Source organism: Phaenicophaeus curvirostris, chromosome Z, assembly GCF_032191515.1.
Source record: "Phaenicophaeus curvirostris isolate KB17595 chromosome Z, BPBGC_Pcur_1.0, whole genome shotgun sequence".
NCBI lineage: Eukaryota > Metazoa > Chordata > Aves > Cuculiformes > Cuculidae > Phaenicophaeus > Phaenicophaeus curvirostris.
In genome coordinates, this window is record NC_091431.1 from 65,944,983 (window position 1) to 65,966,934 (window position 21,952).

The 21,952-nt window shown below is 41.0% G+C and overlaps 1 protein-coding gene across 10 annotated transcripts in view; it reads right to left on the reverse strand.

The window, feature by feature from the left end:
- UNC13B (unc-13 homolog B) overlaps nucleotides 1-21,952 on the reverse strand; it is a 229,945-nt gene that overhangs the window by 157,814 nt on the left and 50,179 nt on the right. For 6 of the 10 annotated variants that reach the window (XM_069880897.1, XM_069880898.1, XM_069880904.1 and 3 more), the window contains exons 7-9: nucleotides 20,079-20,136; nucleotides 9,382-9,417; nucleotides 2,971-3,193 (exon numbers count right to left, since the gene is read on the reverse strand). In XM_069880897.1, coding sequence (XP_069736998.1) covers nucleotides 2,971-3,193; nucleotides 9,382-9,417; nucleotides 20,079-20,136 — 317 coding nt within the window. The remainder of the gene's footprint in view (nucleotides 1-2,970; nucleotides 3,194-9,381; nucleotides 9,418-20,078; nucleotides 20,137-21,952) is intronic. The other 4 variants (XM_069880903.1, XM_069880900.1, XM_069880905.1 and 1 more) reach the window with 1 other exon arrangement.

Below are 21,952 nucleotides of genomic sequence, written 5' to 3' on the forward strand. Positions count from 1 at the left end.
AGCAGAGACTGCATGCAGTCCCAGGAGCCATTGGACTCCAGGAAAGTGAGGACAGGGACAAAATATGAACTCTGCACACCATCAGCAGGAGGAGGTCCAGCTGTTCCACCACTCCTCTCTGCTGGGAGGACTCTCACTGCAACTAATGCCATTGGGGGGCTTCTACCAGCACAAAATGAAGATCCTCAGAAGTGCTACTGAATCAGAAGGCAAAACAAAACATTGTGATGGGCAGTAGACCAGTGTAAGCCTAAGATGCTTTTCAGGATCTGTATTTCCCATTTATTATGCATCTAAATAGATCCAGCAATCTATACACGTTCATCCTGGGAGAATGGATTAAAACAGCTAGTGTTTTGCTGTCAAACAATCTAAAACTTCCTAGAAACCCACGTAAATGGCCCTTGGGATTTTGGGATTAATTCTTAGCCCTTGATCACAAGGATTATCTCAACTGTTCAACAACCCAAAGGCTAGTAGCAAGAAATCCACTTCTTTAACTGAATTTCACAGGAAGTGTTCTGGCCAGCCTACATAAAAATAAACAGGTAGAAACTGGACGTAAAAAAATTTAAAGATGCATTGCAGCTTTGCCTCCTTCATTCACCATTGAGAACCATGGAGCACAAGGGCATGCACGCCCTGATCCCATATGAGCATGGCAAGAGAAGGGAAAGGGCAAAGGGCATGTGGGCATTGTATAGATACTGCTAATACAAGAGTCTTCACCTTGAGCCTTGCCTGAGGCACCCTGATAAGGAATACTGATGGGATAGCCCTAGAAGAGAAACAGGTCATTGCATTGTCACTGCTGTTGGTTTAGTGCTTCATTCCCACCGGTATTAGCTAACTTACACTAACTGGAAAGATAGTAATTACTTTAAATGAACCCTGTCGTCCACAGTTTAGAACACTTACTACACTTTTTGCTTGCAAAAGACGCTCCAAGGACAAATAAGAATAATACTTGCTATCCGTAGGAGAAGGGGGAACAAAATACAGGTCCTTCTATCAGAAGAACACAATCACATGTAATGGCTGACAAAGAGGATCAAAACTTTCCCAAACCCAAATTTTTTTAGGAAAAAAAAAAAAAACAGGTGTAAGCACAGCCATTTTCAATTGAAGCATTTTGGCATAGACAACTTTCTGTCCAATTCAAGACAGGTTCCAGCAGAACCCTGTCTGGTTCGTCTTGATCTGCCCAGGACAGCCTCCTGCAATCTGTTGTTTCCTCAGCAATGACCAATGCAGTCTGTCATGAACACCAGTTTCACCAGGTGGCTGCCTGCTCCACAACCCTTAGAGCTGGTAGAAGCAAAAGTCAAACACAACTGTGTTTTGCAATACTCAGCTACAACTGAGCTTTATTTAAGATCTAGTTAGACAGTTCTCATTAGAAATACCTTTCTGGCAAGAAAGGAGACCCGTGTATCTTCTTTGGAAAGCTTATATGCACTTCCTAAGTTTTAAGATTAAATATGTAGCAAAAAAATCTTGCTAGGCATGTGGAAAACGCACAAGGAAACAGGGAAGCTCACAGGGAAGCAATCCCACTCTAAGACTTGCTTTTCTGGAGTGAAAGTAATTTTAGATCACAGGAGACTACAAAGCTCTTGGCTTATAAGCAAACTTCATCAGGCCAAATTGTTTCTTATCAATACCTTCATGAAATCAGAAAATACATACATATTCCATCTTCGTATTCTTTAACAATTCAAACCAGAAGTGCTTCTTTGGGAGGTCTTATGTACACATTTATCTATTAGACACAGTTAAAAGTTTAGAGTCCCTGCCTCCAAGCAAGGTGAGCTGTGCATCCTTGTACTGTCAACACCACTCCAAGAAGTCGGCTAACTGCAAAAACACCCAGTCAACTCTGGCTTCCACAGCCTGAGGGCCCGATAACACTGTTTGGCTTTTGCTTTTCCATAAAGAAAAAGCTCTAGCCCATCTTCCCAGACTCTCTGTAAGATCTTGAGCAATTTTACCACTGCAAATGAGCAGTACACAACAGCATGGGAAGGAGAATAACTTGCTTATATAAGACGTTTAATGGACTAGGGAAAGACCACTAAGAATGACATGTCACACTGCAGTAAACGTATTTTGTTGGCACACTGCCTCTGCTGCTTGAAGTCTCAGTAACAGTAACAATAGTAAATGTTATCGTTAAACTTCACCTTTAACCATTAAAGACCATAAGGCAAAAAGAGTAAAATTTATCCTTAGCCATAAACCCATAAACCCAGCCTTCTATGACAAGGAGACCCACTTACTGGAAGAGGGAAAGGCTGTGGATGTGGTCTCCTTGGACTTCAGTAAAACCTTTGACACAGTTTCTCACAGCATTCTGCTTAGTAAACTGTCAGCCTCTGGCCTGGACAGGCAAACGCTCTCCTGGGTGGAAAACTGGTTGGCTGGCCGGGCCCAGAGAGTGGTGGGAAATGGAGTTAACTCCAGCTGGAGGCCAGTTACAAGTGGGGTTCCCCAGGGCTCAGTGCTGGGTCCAGCCCTGTTCAATGTCTTTATCAATGACCTGGATGAAGGCATTGAGTGCACCCTTAGCAAGTTTGCAGATGACACTAAGCTGGGTGGAAGTGTGGATCTGCTGGAGGGTCAGGAGGCTCCAAAGGGATCTGAACAGGCTGGACCGCTGGGCTGAGACCAACAATTACCCAGTGGCCTAGCCTTTAAAAAGTAAGGTGAAAGTACAATCAAGAAAAAATAGCCTCAGAACTGAGTGTATCTTTTAAAAGGTAATGCACTGAACTGCCTTATCTGGTATAAGGCACAGCCTTATTTTCCTTGGTTCACAGCAGATTCCTAGTGTTAACAAAACTTTTAACACTTTCATGCCAGAAGCTTGTCAGAGCACTTGAGCCACCTTCACCTGCCATCATGGCACCTTCAGAGTCTGCTCTGGAAAACCAATGGGAAAAGAAAAGCTAGCCAGAAGACAGCACCCACCTGATGGCCACATGCTCCCGATAATCCAGATCATAACTTTGTAGGGAGTCAGCACAGGAATCCCTCAAGATCCCTTGCTGCTGGAGGCGTGATGGTACAGTGAACTGGTGCACAGAGGCATTGGGCTGCGCAGTCGTGTGGTACGGAGGAGGAATGCTGTTACTTGTCTCACTGCGATAGTCACTGTCTCGATCATCCACAGCACTGTCAGCATCTTCAAAGGCTATGAAATAAAAGCAGTTAATGGCACAGCTCTCTCAAGTTTGCCTTGCTGGGACAGTGAGGTGCATTTAGTTTTTAAAGAATGACAAAAAACCGCTATTTCTGCTATGGATGTTTCTCCATCTGGTAGCTGGTTATAACTTCCAATTCTCTCAATGTACTAAGGTATTCCAATGATCACCTCCATAACCTCCTGTCCCACCTCCTATCATAGGAGTTTATTTCTCTTTAGTCATTCCTAATAAGGAGATTAAGACATTTTTAGTTAAAATAAACAAAAAGAACTCCCCAACATCCAAAATTTCAGGTTCTTTGCTGCCACCAAAACAGTTGTTGCGAAAAAAACCCACCTAAAACATAAACATTCCTTTATGGAAAGGAGCTCTTTCCTAGAAACTTTTAAACATTTAAGCTGGAATAATATCTCCTCAGCATTCTTTATCAGTACTGTAGGGTTCTGGATTTATTTTTTTTTTAAGTAACAAACCTACTAGTTCAAGAGAAACTAATGAAAAGCACTCAGCAGGAAAATCTGAAGAACTGGAGAGTAGCTCTGCTTATAAACAATTACACTGCTACTTATAGGGGGAAAATTGCTCCATTTAACACATCAGCTTATGTTTAGTAGTCAACACTAATGATAGTCTTCAAAATGGAAAAAGCTCATTTCCAGCAAGTCACCCTCCCTACTTCTGCTCGTTAACCCTTCAGAAAAAAGAGAAGGCAGAGTTATAGTGAGGAAAGGTATCAAAAATATAGTATTGGCGTATGGCTGTGTTTGGCCATGCAGGATGCAAGGTTATGTTCACAAGCTTAAAGTGAAATGCACACACCATAAGGGAGTGGAGTGTACCATTAACATGCTTGAAACAAAAGAAAATAAGGATCAGCTGTTATTCGCTCTCTCTCTGCCACCAAAAGCCCGTCTAAAAACAACAATCAAACTTACCTCTGCTAAGTTATTCAGCAGTAAGTGCCCTACACAGCCATTCACCATAAGGCTGAACAATAAAGTGAAAGTGCTGTTTTCATGCCAGATCTTTAAAAACCTGAACATGACTGCTGAAATTCCAATGAGATGGAATGCAGCATCAGGGAACAGTTTTTTCTACTACTGGTGTTTCCCACACCTCCAGTTCAATTTTCATTAAGGTAAAGTTTGTTCTTATTGAGCTTTTCAGTTCCTTCCCACCCAAGTAAGATTATGTCAGTGCCCTAAAGTGGGTGGAAGAGTAGAAAACAACCCCAGCAGAAAACATGTTTGCAAAATACAAACCACTTGAAAAAGCCCATCTCTACTCTCTTAGGTAGAATGAATTCAATTTGACTGTCCACACTGAAAATGGAGTCCAGCCTCCTGCTTTTTAGTAGTCTAAATGCTGCAATAGTTCTTGTCAGTCTCTAGTCAATTGAACAATAATAAATAGCAATTGTACACTGTTTTATTCAGCTTTATTAAAAGCACAATGTCCTTCAATTTTATAACGGTTCAGTGCTTAGAAGAAACACTCAAGATGTGCTACATAAAACTGATTTGATATGCCAAGGTGTCAAGCCTCTCTGGGAAGCACCAAACTTCTCGGCTGTGGAGGAAGGGCTGATCTATTGTAGCTCACAAGACACCCACCAACCTCAGAAGGACAGTGAGCTCTTACTCAGCTGAGCAATGTCATTGCTGAACACTTGAGCCATTATCATCTAATGCACAATAATTACTCTCATTGGGACAGAATCTCTGTTTCAGAGAGTTTTATAACGTCTCCCTTCACGGCTCTACTAATTTCTTCTTCCCATCAGACATAATTTTCATTTAAGGCAAAGCCTAAATAACTCTGGCATGATGAAAAGCTCTTCCAGCTATGGCTGCATAATCATTGTAAGCCCTTGTAAGGGCTTAAGGCAGTTACTGGTTCAGGATCTGGTAAAAGACACCAGATCAATAGCTTTAGAGATAAACAATTTATATCACCACAACAGCATAACAAGAAATACAAATCAGAAGTACAACTATCTGGGCAAAAACTATAACAAATCAAATAATTCACTAACACTGGGCTAAACTTAACATCAAGGCATGTGAAGACTTACACAGTTATGGTTATTAGGCAGCAGGAAGCATGATACAGCGCTGGGTCAGCGACTCTGCCCAGTCAGATTTCTGAATTCCCTGATGGAATTGCTGCAGAAGCACTGTCTGGATTTGCTAACCAGTAATCGCAACTTACCTCTGCACTGTCAAACAAAGATTTCCCATGTGAACCACAGCATCTCTAAGCAACACCTAAAAATAGCTGATTGGATTAAATGTTAATCAAACATTTGCAGCATATATGTTTATAAAAGGCAGCAGCAGAGTCTCTCCTGGTTCTTATTGGTGTTTACCATGAACAAGTCTATTAGAGGTCATGGCACAAACTGCCTCTCCAATGACATGTTTTAAAGAATGCGAGGCTCCAGCCACCACAAACTTCAATGAGGCAGGTACATGTTGTTTCTCTGTTATGCGTCATGCACCTACAGCATCCACAGATGTTAATGACAGGCAGAAATCCTCAACTGACTCATAAGGGCCACCTCCAGAAACTCTTACTCATGCTGAATTGCACTTACCCTATGAGCAATCTCACTTTATTTAACAGAAGTGTTCACAAATTAAGACATTGCTCAGACTGATGAAAAGCACATAATCTGGTCCTTATGTATCTTACGGCACACGTTACCTTCGCAAGAAAGGATACTGTGAAATACCTGCATATGGCGGCGATCCCATTCATTAACATACTTGACAATTAAATGTCATTTAAGTGAGGGACTGACGAGAACTTTGGGGATGCAGCATTCCTTCAAAAGGAGGGGTCAGGCATTACAGCCCATGTTTTAGCAAAATATCCCTCACTACACACATGGTATAAGATATTCAAGCACATATTTTTCAGATGATACACCAGCTCTTCCATAAGGGAAGCTGTAGCTCAGCCCCAGTCTCTGAAGAACAGTTAATTAATAACAAGATACAAAACAATAGACATAAAAAGACAGTAACTGTTTTATCCCAACCTGAGAAATTTCACATGTACCAAAGAAGTCTCAAGGGATGAAAATGGTTTCTTTGTTGCTGAACCCACTGTGTAGAGAACTGGGGAATAAGGTTGAAGGACAGGGCAGAAGCATGCTATTCGTGTTTAATAATAGAATATTCATGCATATAGGCAGCATAAGAAGAAAATCCATTGAACAGTCACATCACAGCAGGATTTTACAAAGAGTAGGTAAAACCAAGAAAGGAAATAGTTTCTCTGAAGCAAACTGCCTCCTGGAAACCCTGTTATTCTTCCCACTGCTGCCTCCAGAAGTTATTACACCCCTACTGCAGGGCAGAACACATAGTTTTTTTATGTACTGACCTCAAAACCACTTTGCATTGTGCAGTCACACCAGCTCTGGGAGTCACACTTAACCTCCAGCTACATTCTTTACATTAAGTTTCCAGACAGGAAGGAAAGCAAACAGCAAAATTGTTATTGGTGCCTGCATAAAGGCACTTTGAAAAGTGTTTGTGTTGTTTTAAGGTCCCAACGCACAGCAGAAGCTCCTCTCAAAAGCCTGCCACCTGCTTTTCTAGCAGTGGTGTGCCATCAGCCACTGGGAGCTGGGCTCCAGTCCCTACGCTTAGTTATCCTCCACAAACTTGAGCAAAAACTTAAACAAAATTGTTACGTGCAGCACACTGGGGTACTCCTGTCAGGTTCTGTATACCCAAATCCCCACTTCTCCAAAATAAGCTTCCAAGCTTTTCACAGCTTTTGTTTACTTTTATAACAACAGAAGAGAAGAATATCTACTACCTGAAGAAAGAAGAAATCCCTGCTGGCTTCACACCAGGGCATTTGCCACTTACCTTCCCCACCCTTCACCCCCTTAAACTACTCTTCTTGACAGCTGCCAACAAAACCTTTCCCTAAGTTTTGGACCCCAATGCTCCAACAGTCACTTCTGACAAACACGTACACTTTCTGAAATCTTATAATCAAAACACATGCTAGTTTAGATAAGAGCACTGAAGTAACAATGAGGAAAAAAAAGAGATCTCAAAAGGACACAATGGCATTTTGCAAGGCTTTTCTACAGCTCTCCACTCTAAAAACTCAAAGGTTTTGAGAAATTAAAGTGCAACTTTGCAGGTCATTAGTCCATCCTATTGCCCTCATCACTTAAAAACACATTAGAAATCTGCATAATTTTAAGAGAGCACCTTAGCAATATTCAGTCTTCTGTTTATAAGCTTTCATAACCTTGTTTTTCCCACTTGAAAATACTTTCTGCTACTGGAACACTCAACAGCCCAGAACTGGACTGATAGTCTGAAGTGCCTCAAACATCTACCCTACCTATTTAGGTCTTTCCCTTTTCTAAAACAAAACCAGGTCAGCAGCACGTGTTCCTTTTCAAAAGGGTTCTCTGCCCCACTAGCAAGGGTCTGGGCTATAGTGTTCTTTCAAGAAGCTCTCACCAGGAACAAGTCTTTCAGCTACAAACATGCTGTTTCTGCTGCTTCCTTCTCAGTTGCTTTTTTAAGTTTACTATTAGAAGCATATTTTTCATTGCATCATCAAGCTAATGGAGTTCACTTGGAAATACCACCAACACTGGCCTAAACCTGTCCATAAGGATGATAACATGACTAAAGAGAACGGCACAGGAAGGATGAAATAGAAGGAAGAAGGAAGGGAGGGAAGGAGCTCCATGAATACATGCACCTTTTAAAACAAATACACCACATACACACACACTCAGATAAACAGGAGAAAAACCCTCTGCACAACCCTCCTAAATTTTTAACCAACCAATGCCTAAGTACCCCGTTCCCCTCCCAAACACACAAAATCATGGAATAAAAGAAAGTTATTTAGGTTACTAATCTTTGTTTTAGCAGTATACAAAAGTTCAGCTAATTGTCAGTTATCTTATCACACCTCTTAGAATAAACCAAAACAAGTGAAACGTCCAACACTGACAGTGTGAAGAACCTGGCCAACACTGTTGATGCCCAAAGAACTTATGATGTGACCAAAGACAGAACAAAGGACAAAACACAGGAGGAGAAGCTGGGAAGACTTGTAAACTGATGGAAGAATTATAAAATGCAGAGCAGGAACGTGTGTGAAATGCACTGTAACATTAGCCAGACACTTGACAAGTTACTAGGCTGCAGTAGGAGTGTCCTCTCCAAACTCCATTATGTCAAAAATGCAGAAGCATCAAGCAGAATCTCCTACCTGCTGGTAGTGGTCATAGCCACCTTTCTTTGCATGCCCCCCCTCAGCAACACCCTCAGTCTTTTTTTTTTGACACAGGAAACAGATACATTCATTTTAAGAGTGAGGGATCAATGTTTGCAGGTCCTACAGCCAGCAGAAGCCATGCACTACAGCTTCTGCAGAAGCCTTGCCTGTCGGAACTTGTGGGAATTCCAGGAAGTGAAGATGCTTGATGCACATTTTCTGGAAAACTAAACAAAAATATTGAGCTGTGTGGCCTCCACCAGAGTTTTCAGGTGTGGGCATCAGCTCTACACATCACAAGCAGCTGGGTACCTAAATTTTAGTTTCCTGAGACTGATTAGCACTAGCCAAAGCAAAGCCATTTTTGCCATGACACTGCCTCACTGAGCTTGAATACGCTACAATAACCACAACCCTTCTGCCACACTGGTGCCCACCAGCCATTCCTGCTTTCAGGTTTGCTCCTGCTAGGAAATGCTGTGATCACTTCCAGCATATATTTTCACCTTACTAAAACAATCACTACCGATTCCCTTGTGCTTTTCACTCACTTCAAATATTGACTTGGGAGTATGTGGGTACACAGGCCATCACAACAGAAGGGTACAAGCAGAAAAATGGAATCACCTTTACAGGAAAAGAACAGTCCAAATTCTGCATTCTTAGAGTCAAATTCCAGTAGAGTAAAAGGCACGAGCAACTAAATTAAAAAATAGCCAAATCAAAACTAAACAGTGAAAAAAAGAATGGACAGCCATCCACACAAATATGAAGACTCTGTGAAAGTAAAAGAAAATGCAATGGAACAGACTTTATATATGCATGAATATTTCCACTTTCTTTGTACTGGAGCATGCTGCATCACTATAGGATCAGAAAACTTGCAAGAAATCAAACTGTTACGTACTCAGCTGCTCTCCCCATCCGAAATAACTCCAGTTGCCTGCATGTAACACAAACAGCAGCAAAGAATAGGAATGGAAAAAGAAAGCTTAGAAAAACAAACAACAAGCATACATTTAATGTATTTAAAATGCCTTGTAGATTGCACGTTTGACAAGATAAGAGTTTTTTTCAGTATTTACAGCATTGAATTTATCTTGAGTCTTACTCTTCCCTGTCCTGTTTTCTTTGTAAGACATTAAGATCATGATAGGCTCAAAGAATAATCAAGAAATTATGCATTTATTGACACAAAGAGATAAAATATTTATCAATACACAACTCAGGAAGAGTAGTAACACACTGTATTTCCTAGTACACATTATCAGGATTACAGACAGAACATTCTAGAAACAAGAGTCCATTTAAGAGCAGTATCTGTTTCCAGGCTAAACTGTGCAAGTCAAGTGGTAAAAGTGGCTTCATATTTCCATCTCTGCCCCTTTTCCAGAACAAAGGTAACTCAGTGGTGAAAATGCCCCACTGGTCATCTCAGGGTGAAAAACTTCTTTTTGTGCAGAGTGCTTTCTTAGCTACACACACATTTGAACAAAACTTAAGACCCCTCGCAGCATCCTAACCATGCAAATAGTCACAAATTAATTCTACAGCAGTAAGCAAAACTCTCCGTGTTAAATCAGAAGTGAAAACAAATTCATGCTAAAGTTACCTGCATGTTGTTAAGACAGCCAAGTTATTACTTATCAATATCCATGTTGTCCCCCCAAGGTCATAATCAGTATGAAGGAGGCGACAAACTACCACATACAACCTTCAAGGCACCTCAGAAGTATGCACACAACTTGCAGCTCCAAGAAAAGCTTCAGAACCAGAATTTCCAGAAAATGGTTCATAAAAAACTCTTTTAAAAGTGAAGTTTATGGGAGTGTCAATGTTTAAGTGCAGCAGGCAATAAACAAATACTTCACACACGTGCAGAAGACAAGCATGAGCTCTCTGTCCTGGCAACCAGCCTCATCTCTAGCTACCAGCCAGCCACACATTTCTAGGAAGGATAGCTCAGAGGATGGAACAAATGCTTTCACCTGCCCTCACTAACAAAGTTAGACTGGGATAGTTCTTGGTTTTAGCTAAAATTGCAGAGAATAGTGCTAAAAAAACCCAGAACTCCATCCTAAAAAATTACCACATGACCTGCTATGCAGTAACTGCTTCTGGTGAGTAATTTGCCTTCCCAAGGCTTTAGTCCCTGTGCACATGTACCTAAGAGGGGCTCTAGTGCCATTTCAGTTCTATGAAGTAAAAAAGGTGAGCAGAAAAAAAGAATAAAATAAAGAAGATACACAGATATGGACTACTCCAAGAAAAGGGGGAAAAAAAGATTAAAAACAAGGAGAGAGATTAACTCTGACTTCCTTATCTTACAACTAATGGTGCATCAAAGCCACAACCAGGTTGTTTCCTTGTTCTCAGGCACAAAATGTTTTCAAAGCAATGCACTTTCTCGAATACATGTCAGTACTTGCAAGGTTCCTGGACTCCAGGCTCTCGAACACATGTGGTGCTTTGCAGAGACACAGCCACAGTTCAGGTTTAAGTGGCACTTCTGTTACCTAGTAGAGCTCCAAGGGTAGGTAATTCCCTCCCAATTACTGGGAGCAGCTAGAGAAAAACGTAACACTTTATCATCTCTCACAGGAGAGATGCTCCAGTATCCCAGTCATCTTCACGTCCCTCTGCTGGACTCTCTCCAGTAGTCGCTTGTCTTTCTTAAGCTGAGAAGCTCAGAACTGTTCATAGGACTCCAGATTGGGCCTCACTAAGGCAAAGCAGAGGGGCAGAAGAATTTCCCTCAACCATTTGTCCACACTCTTCTTGATGCACCCTACAACACCACTGGCATTCTGGGTCACAAGGGCATGTGGCTGGCTCATGGTCAGTGGCAAAGAGAGGTAAGAAGGGAAGGCAATGAGAAGAAAGAGTATTGAAACAAGTGGCAAGGACAGCAGATGCATCAGAGAGGGGGCATGGGGAGAAGGCCAAGGAGAAACACTGAGTTGTAATTTGTTGTAATAAATAGTTCATATTAAAGGGAACTTTACACATTTCCTACTAATGTGTAAGTCAAGCAATGGCATACGTGTCTCTTATTCCCAAAAAATTCAAGCCACTAGCACATGGGATAGCAACCTCATCACCTCCTTCCATCAAAACGTTCCTATCTCAGGTAAACAGCAAGAGGTAAAAGAAGCCAATGTTTAGGCATTTGGAGGCTGGATTAAAAATGCAGAAAACTTTCCAGCAGCACAACATTATTGCACTCAGACTACCTGCTAGTTAAACCCATTTCATTATTCACAAATTAATGCATGCATGCATAACATCCCAAAGCAACTAGAGAAGAAATATCAGAAGACACTTAATTTCTGAAGCCAGTGTACAGATCAGAAAAACTAGAGAGGAAATGGAGCTTACCTGTCTTGCATCCTTTTCCCAAAGATAAAAATCCCAGCCTGTGCACAAACCACTGTAATCTGCACAGAAGGAATAAGTGGCTCTTTAAGGGGAAAAGCCTGTCCTCAGAAATGATCTCAGCCCCTTCCTGGCCCATGTTTCAATGACAGCCACTGTTCTGATGGCTGGTGCAGCAGTACTTCGTTTCAACTGTCAGCAAGGAGAAAACCACCCCAAGCCTTGCACTGTGTCCTTGGAGGACAAGCATTACCACCTTCCATAGACAAGAGTCCTCAAACTGACAGCAATATCCCCAAGTCAGAGACTTGCCCGCCTACCTTACCGCTACCAGGTTCCCTATGAACAGCATGAAAACCCCACAAATTGGCTAAAGCAGACAAGAGACTGTTACTTCCATGCCTAAGACAAACAGCAGTCAATGCCAAGCAGGGCAGAGCAGCTGCTTGTAGGCACCAGTTCCTTATCCTGCAGACTTTCTCACCCTGAGAAGCTGGGCCTTGGCTAACCAGGGCACAATACAACTAAAGAGCAACTGGGAAGGCAATGCTGCAGGTGCAAAGAGAAAGAGATGCAATAACAGAGACAAGGGGATTTTCAGCCAGAATTTCAAAACTCTGCTTTTGTTTGTTTTTACTAACACCCACTTCACTTCAGCGTCTAACATTTTGGATAAAAGATGAATTTAGTAAAGATTCAACACATATGCTGCTTCATTTAAGATTCAGGAGCTAACAGTATAGATCTCAGTCCTTCACCATAATCACAGAAGACCTGGGCTGACAGTCTTGATATTTTGAATGTTAATGAAAACAGAGTTTCTTTTTAGCCTTTTCAAGTTGTTTTTCTCCTTCATAAAAATAACAGGCATAACCTCATTTTGTTGAGAAAAAATCCCTTCCAGTTGACCTCTGGGAACAAATTTAAGCCTGTACAAACCTGAACTGAAAACACCAAGAAGTCCAGGCAGATAGAAAATGGAAAATTGTAATTCTAAAAACATACAACAGCAACATACATTATCACTGGAACAGATGCTACAGACAAGTCAGACTAGTTATTCTCTGTGCTTTTACATACAGAAGCGTGTTCCTTGTTTACCACATTATTTTGTATTTGTAAGTTTCAGTACTCAAAAGCTGAGGTTTCATATAAACCTCCAATTAAGGACTAAGCAATGCCAGCAGCCTGGTGCCTTGGAAGCTACAACATTCTTGTCATTAACACATTTTATAAAGCATATCTAAGTTCCCACAGTTAGCTGAACATAACATATGCTCGTTCTGTGTCTCACTTATGCAAGTATTCAAGGAGGAACTACTCCTCCCCACTTCACACTGTCAAGCCTGGATCAGCAGGGACACTGTAGAAAAGCAGAATATTCCAAGTTTTGAATGCAGTCTAATTTGATTGCCTGAGTGCCATTTTGTTTCATTTCTTTTTATAACTCTCAGAGTGGCTGGAGCCCGTTATCCCCATCAGAACATTATCATTTACTGCTGTCCACTGCTTAGAGTCATGCTATCCTCCTGTTAGATCCCATGCTGAGCAAAGAGAACATTTAAACAAGTTTATAAGAGTAAACTGGGCACAGGAAATGACACTGTATTTGGTGTTTATAAAGTACTGTTTATAGAACACAAACAGAGCTGGGAATGTGCTGGTCAGTTCTTTCTTCTAGATCTAATAAACCTCCTCTTGCCCATGCTAAGACTCTCACCGCGGTGCACACAGATCTTAGATCTACATTCATTCTTCCAGTATTCAATGTACTTGCCAAAATTAAACATGCGGTATTTTAGAGGAATAAGCTTCTGAAATGCAAAAACAAACTTTGAATTGCTTTTAAGATCCAAGTTTTCAGTAAGCAGGGTGACCAATATGGTTTCATAACAAGTTACACCACTTCCAGTTCAGTTTTGGAAGTTCACAACCTCTGCACTAAAGGAGCAGAGACACGGACAAGCACTGAAGTATGACACCAGAGTACTGTCCTAGCTCATTACTCCCCTCTTTCTCACCACATTTTACTCTAGTTTAACATTTAGCTTGTGCTGAAGTTTTGGAGTATTTCATTTCACTGACCAAAATGGTGCATTTGGCCACCTTCAGTATGGCTAAAAAAACCAGATTGAGAGATGAGTTTAAGAAGGGCTTGGATCTCCATCAAACCATTGGGAGTATCCACTAAATTAATACAAGCTTGTGCAAATCATTAAAACCACGGGAAGAGAATGGGGCAGAGTACCACTTAATTTTATCTAAAATGGCAAAACTGTAACACTTGTATTGCCACATTAATGCCAAACAGCCCTCCTGTCTGACAGGTTTCTGGGCTACCAAGTCAAACAGATAATTTGGTTAAGAAATATAAACACAAGAACCACCGAAAGTTTTATAACACAGAACCACAGAATGGTTTGGATTGGAAGAGACCTTAAAGTTCATCCAGTTCCAGCCCCCTGCCATGGGCAGGGACACCTTCCACCAGATCAGGCTGCCCAAGGCCCCATCCAGCCTGCCCCTGGACACTTCCAGGGATGGGGCAGCCACAGCTTCCCTGGGCAACCTGTGCCAGTGCCTGGCACAGGCACTTCCTAAAATCTAATCTAAACCTCCCCTCTTTCAGCTTAAAATTGTTCCCCCTCATCCCATCCCTGCACTCTCTGATCAAGAGCCCCTCCCCACACTTCTGGAGCCCCTTCAGGTACTAGAAGCTGCTATGAGGTCTCCCCAGAGCCTTCTCTTTTCCAGGCTGAACAGCCTCAACTCTCTCAGCCTGTCCTCATATAGGAGGTGCTCCAGCCCTCAGATCATCTTCGTGGCCTCCTCTGGATCCGCCCTAACAGATCCATGTCCTTCCTGTGCTGAGGACTCCAGAACTGAATGCAGGACTCCCAGTGAGGTCTCGTGGGAGCCAAGTAGAGGAGCAGAATCCCTTCCTTCAACCTGCTGGTCAGAATTCTCTAGATGCAGCCCAGAGCATGGGCTGCAAGCCCACTTCACCAGCTCATGTTTGAGCTTCTCATCCACCAGCAATTTTATGTCCTCACAAAACAGAATTTTGGAACGTAGTGGATCATTTAACCTTACATACACATAATAGCAAAGAGGAATACAATGTTCTACAGCAGTTGAGATAAAAGATTTGGTGCCCTTTCTCCTCCTAATTTTTAATCTTGGACTTTCAGTACAAGCCTCATTGCTCAGGGACACCTATTTACAGCTTGTGTATAAAGTTAAGCAATAATTTTTCTGCCAGTTTAAAATCTTCAATCTAATTTTTAAAAAGGTTATATTCCACCGTGGTAACCAAATTCAAATTAATTTTCTGTTATTACTGTGACATTAAAGGATGACTAATGAAGTTTCAGAGCCCTGAAAAAAAAATCCCCACCAGTATAAAAAAGAAGCATTCATGAAGAGCACCAAACAAGTTATGAAACCTAGAGCAGTTAACCATGCATTTAATTTTTTTGATCACTGCTTATAGTGGCACACGTCAGCATTAGCAGTGTTCAGCACTGCAGGAGAAGCTTTAGGTTTGAGACTTATTTAAAAGTCAAAGCTTTATTTCCTTGTCAAAATCTTTCAGAATACTGTATGCACTCTAGGAAAACAACAACTAACAAAGTGCATTTAGGGGATCAGCAGCCAAACCACAGATCAGCTCTCCTCTAGAGTCTAGCAGTAAGTCAAACTTTGTTCCTGTATAATCTTCTAATATTGTTAGTATTTTTATGTTTAACTTCAATTTGCTAAGTAGTTTTCCTTAGACATATCCAGTCCTGAAGCAGCTGCTTTATCCCAAAAATGCAGACAGACATTTTAGAGTACGTCCTTGACTCTGCACTCCTGTGAGCAGACCTGTCGTGCCTTCTGTCAGCTCAGACAGTGAGTACTGCAAAGCCACAAGAAAACAAGTCTCCCAGATGGGGTTTATCCTAAACAAAGAGGAACAGGAGGAACAGTCACTCGGAAGCAGAGAGGCCAAGGAATTCACTTCCCCAGCCCATCAAACTAACAAAACCCAGCTCATACAGTGATTTCACTTGTACAGACAAGCATAGTTTTTCCTCTGCCTCACTTAAGTAAGACAAAAGCAATCATAGCCAGCTATGCTGCCTGCCACCACACTATTACAGATCATAGATCTCCATAAACAATTCAGACAGTCAAGTCATGCCCTGCTTAGAAGCACTTTGATGCTCCCTACCCCTGAGAGCCTGGTATAGCAGGTCATTTTTTTAGTTTTTGTTACCAAAGAGGAAAAAAGTTCTTAATAGGATGTCTTTTCCGCACATTTGCTGCCATAGGACCAGTTCACTCAGTTGAACACTGGTGGATGGCAGCCAGCATCATCTTTGACTAGAATATACACGCAGTATTCAACAACAGCACAAGATGGCAAGTTGAAATGAGTGCACATGCAACCCCAGGCACACATGGCTTCATTCCATGAAAACAGGCTGCAATGCACATCCTGCCAACCACGTTCTTCACCCAGCTGCCTTGGATCCACAGCCTGCCCAGATCAACACATTCAGTGCCACTGCTTCTGCTAGAACCTCACCAGCACCTGTGCTGTGGAAATCCTAGCAACGGGGTTTGATCACCCCAACCTAATTGCACATTACTGGCAGCATAAACATGCTCACACTCACAGCACATTATCTGAAACACAAAACTGGTGTGGATGCTATGAGGGTTGGCTGGGGAGTCAGGGGCGGGGAAGGTAGTCATCTGCCTTCTCAGCAGGCAAAGCTCCTCACCAGTGCCATGGAAAGTACCACAACCTCAGCATTCCAGTCAGTCTACACTAAGGAACAGTACAAGCCTTCCTGACACACTAGTGGAATTCGAGCTCCTAAAAAGATAACTAAAGGGCTTCAGCAATGAAGCCTCTCAAAGTCGTCCTTTGGTACTCTTGAAATAGCAGTGAATATTAATGGCATTTTGCCTTACACATTTGAAGCTGTCTTGCTCCTTTCTGATCTGCTGGTAGAGCAAGCACAGGCTAGCTTCGGTTCTTTTTGCTGGTATAACAGTTTTATTAGAAATGCTATTCCTTTCCTTAATGCACCAACTCACAACCCAGAGCCGCAACAAATTTATCTTCTTCTGGAAAAAAAAAAGACCAAACAAATCCCACAATAAAAAAACCTCCCGGTAGACAGGGATTTTACAAAGCAGAAGACGTGTAAGAGAGAACTATCATGCACTATGGTCTGTCAGGGTCTTATTGTGAAAAGACCAGCACCACAGACTCAAGGAAGTAGAAGAAAAATATATATTCACAGAAGAGAGGATAATGCATTCTCAGAGAGATTATCAATCCGAGATAAGAGTATAGACACAAGTGGTTGTACATTCAGTGGCACGTAGGTTATCTTTTCTGAGGATTGTACTGAACAAACCTGCTCTCTTCCAGATTTGTAAACTCTGTGACAAGAGGTACAGGGCAGTATTCACAGCAGCTGGCATTAACTAAGACTGCAAGCCTTTTCCACAAAGATGCAGAATATCTTTCTCATCCCAGTTTGCATGGTGTCTTCTCCAAGCCAGAGCTATGTTTAAAGAACTGACAGTGACTCACTTATGGATCATAATGGACATTTTGTTGCCAGAAATTATGTTAAGCATTCAAGGAAAATAAATCTATACCTACCAAAATAAATAACTTGGAACTTATTGACTCAATGAATGCTAAAATAATCAAATAACATTTTTTTCAATTGCTTCAGTTAAAGTGAATTTCCTGACAATAAAAGCTTATTTTCTTTTTAATTTGCATTCAATTTCAGGTTGCAGGTAAAAGCCAATACAAGGATGCTGCACTTATCCAACAACGAGGTATCAAAAAATTAATAATTACAATTACATTTAATAGAAATGCAAACAAAACTTTGTATTTTTTAGGATCTGGGAAGATATTCTCGGAGTGCAAAACCTACTCTCATTGAGTGGGTTTTTTGCTCCTTCTGGATACTTAAGTCTGCTGTCCAGCTAATTGTGTGCTGCTCCCAGCAGTGATCACATGCCATCTAGCACATCGTGATGGAAAAATGGACCAGTCTTACAAACGTTCTTGAGGATATATGCAAAGGTCAGGTCAGCTTTTAATAAGAACACAACCAACACATCTTCTGGGTTGAATACTTGAGTTCCAAAGGACCACGTTACATTCAGGCATTGCAAACCTTATGCAAGAATTGATGCAGACACTGTTCATTTTTCAAAAGTAATTCTACATTAAAGGTCTATTTTGTATTTGTCCATGTAAATTAGATATTCATAGATGCTGAATACTTGTAGGCAGCAGATAGACAAAAGTACACGCAGTGCCACAAGCTTTATTTAATTATTAGAAAATTCTTAAATACATTAGCCACATACTGCTATGAAACATTTAAGATCAATTCTAATGAGTGGTCTAATCCCATAAATGATTAAATTAATTCTTATGCCATTTTAATTGTTCAAACCAGAGGCCATCATGAAAGGATGACAGCAGGGGGGTTGGAACCAGATGATTTTAAGGTGCCTTCCACGCGGGACACGGTTTTATTCATGTTTTGGGTCAAACCTGAAGCTCCTGCTACCATTTATATATAAACAGGACTTGTTTTCTCTGGGGCTTAGGTGGGTGTAGAGGCGAGCAAGATCACTTTATAGCAAGATACAAGCCATTAACGAGCAACACAAAAAGTGCAGCTGCAGTTCTGCTCCTTACTATGTCTGTTTGCGAGAGCTGAGTGGGTCCTCCAGGGAATAAGCCAGCTACAAGAGCTTGAGGATGGAAAAGCACCACGCTGTGGGAACATGTGCAGCTACTTTCCCTACACAGAAGCATTCCTTCCAATTTACCCATACATCCTAATACTTAGAATTCTGAGTCAATCAAACCAGACTCTCTCAAACAAAAGCAAAGTCCAGGGCACAGAGCAAGGAAAGTCATTCAGCAAATAATGCATTCATTTCTTGGAAACTCCATACCAGACAGACTCTTTCTTTGACTTTCTCACTTCAGAATTTCTCCATGCTATGCTAGTATGATTTAGTCAAATATCAGTTTTTATAGCACTGTTTTTTATTTGTAGCCTTTAGAAATCAATTGTATCCTTGTAACTATTTAAAAATAAACAAACACAAATCTGCTTTATTCTTTACATACACTCTTTTTTAAAAAACGGAGGATACATGTGTTAGGGTACCACTGCCAGAATACTTTCACATGGCTTTGTACAAGTTCCAGCTACAAGTTCAGATTCCCTAGGCAACTGGTTAGTGTCCATATTTTGTAGAAAATGTGTTAAGATAACATAACAACACTATAGAGATAAATAAAGTCTACTCAAAAAAGGTAAACAGCAATTAACACTGCCTAATGTTAACAATTTTGTAGAGATCCTATAACTAGCCTAATGGATAAACAGCCTGGAAAGTCTTACAGGATTTGAAGAAGAGGATAAAAGATTTGTTTAAATTAAGAGACTTGAATTTTATTAATGTTGTTGCCAAAAGCAGATAAGACATTCCTAAGAGACATCAATGAGTTTTCATCTACTGTACTTTAAAAGCAGTGTTTCACAAATCTCATCTTGCAGACCATCAGATACAGTATATCCCAGGTTATTTTTCCATCCATGCTTTCAGAAGCACAAAAAAAAATGCAAGATGAGACAAGCATAAAATAGTAAAAATATTTTTTGTCCATCAACACAGCGTTGAAAAGTAATATCAAAGAAATTGCCATCAAGTACAAAGACATCTGGTACATTTTAAAAGGCCAGTAGTACCTGTCTCCATCTAGTCTCTTTCACTTAAAATTTCATTAAAAAGTCATAAAAATAATAGTCAACACATATATTTGAAGGCAGCATAGCCTGGCTTAGTTGTATGAAAAATCCCAACACTTTCTGGTGTTGATATTTCAATGGTCTGACAATCTAGGTGACTTTGAACACACTTTGTGTTCTTGTCGCACATGAGGACACAGTTTAAAGACTCAGTGCTTGATTTCACTTACTGGCATCAGAAGCTTCAGACCAACAATTTGAGTGGCAGAGTTTTTTATAACTGACAAAAGTTATTAGCTTCACAGAGATTTAAGTACTCCTAACAATAAAACATTGTTCAGATGTACAATCATTCGGTATCTAAGCAGAAAAGGAAATAAAGTACAGTGAAAGTAGAAAAAATGCTGAGAAGAAATAAAGTCTAACTTACAACACTGGGAGGCAGCACTGGGCAACGGTTTCTTCTGGACTTCCTCTTGAAAGGAATACTAAGGGAGACAGAAAGAAAAAAACAAAAACAAAAGGAACACAGACTGATAAGAAAGCAAATAGTAATTTCATTGAACAGCTTTCAAAGTACAGCATGCCATGTGTAAGAGAAAGCATCCCTGGTAGTATCAAAGCATTAAATATTCTCCATTAATACCCATATTCAAACATACTCTCAGAAGTCTCTTTTTTTGATGTAGAAACCAGGTGTTAAGTGCACACCTCGTTAAGGTGAAGTCTGCTTTACTACAAGCACCAGCCCTATTTTCAGTTGTGAGACCTCAAATTAAACATCTAAAAGATCTGATTCTCCACATCACAAAACCACTGTGACAGGAAGCTCAGAACTGAGTATAAGCTCATTTACATTTAGACACTGAAGCACAGCTTCAAAAGCTTGAAACTCAGGTAGGCTCACAGCAACACCGCCGTAGATCGGAAAGGTTCAATAATGCGCATACTCGGCAGGACAGTAATACAATGCTTGCCCTGCCAACACTTACGAACTCTCCTGTGATTCACCGTACATCCAAAATGAAGAATTTTTCATCTCATTTAATACTAAATTAGAGAACTCAGAGATATTTCAATTAGCCAGCTTTGACTTTTTCCAAAGCTGTTTGTTATAGCATCAAGGCATTCCCCAGGGGAATGCCAGTCGTTTCATTTTGTTATTCTCTCCTGTCTCATATTACATACAGATATGAGGAAATTAAGAAAATTGAGCAAAATAATGAGAACAGCAGTCTTTGCTAGGAAAAAAGGGTCTGATGACAAAGGAAGTGGCAACCTTAGCAACCTGGTGCTGCAATCTCTGCCAAACAGGGCCACCAAACAGACCCTCCTGGGATCTGGTTAAGGATTAATGACCAGTTCATTACACAGAAGGTGGCAACCTGCAGACTTCCGCAGTGCCTGTCTTCCAATCTGTGCTATTTAAAATGCACAAGTGATCCTGAAAGGTGGTCAGTCTTTTCATCAGCAAACCGTCAACTCACTGAGCTAATCAGGACAGTGAAAACAAGAACTGCTGGATCTCAGAGCACTGAGTGGTTGACAAAGTGGTGAAAGGAAGTCTGTTGATGAGCAGTTTCAGCAGCCTAGGACAGCAATGGGTTCTGAATTATTACACTGAAATATCCAAAAATGGGAGTATTTTTTTCTTTTTAAGGCATCATCAGCCCAAGGGCTATCAGCAGTTCCAAAAAGAGAACTCAATATTAAATGTTTGTAGGAAGAAAGACTGGAAATCATTTTTATGACACCATATAAACTCCAGATGAACCTGCTGCTTGAATACTGCTGTGCAACTCCAGTTTCTTCACCCACTGTTTTACAATCAACAAGCAGAGAAGACAAAGGCAAAAAGTTGTCCTGTACTGAATACCACAAGGCAGATCACAGCTCTGCAGCCCAAAAGCCATGCAAGAAGGTGAGGTCTGTAAAGTTGAGTGGCACAGAGCTCCAGCTGGTTTCACAACATACAGTTTGTTTGCTCAGAGCAAGTCAGATATTTCTTTAGGCAATGCACAATTAAGGTGCTGAATTCCTTTGCTACAACATAACTGACTTGGGTGCATTCAAAAGGCAACTGACATCCACAGAAGAAAAATCCATCCAGTGGTGTTAAACACAAAGATACTGCCTCTGGCTCTGGAAGTTCCTGAGCTACCAGTCATTGCAAATTAGGGGAATATGCAAGGAAGATAACATCCCCACTTTGGGTCGCTGTCAGACATGGGACAAGACGAATCTAAGGTCAAGCCCTGCACAGGTGTTGTTTCATTTTTCCATCTTCTCACTGGTGACAGGAAC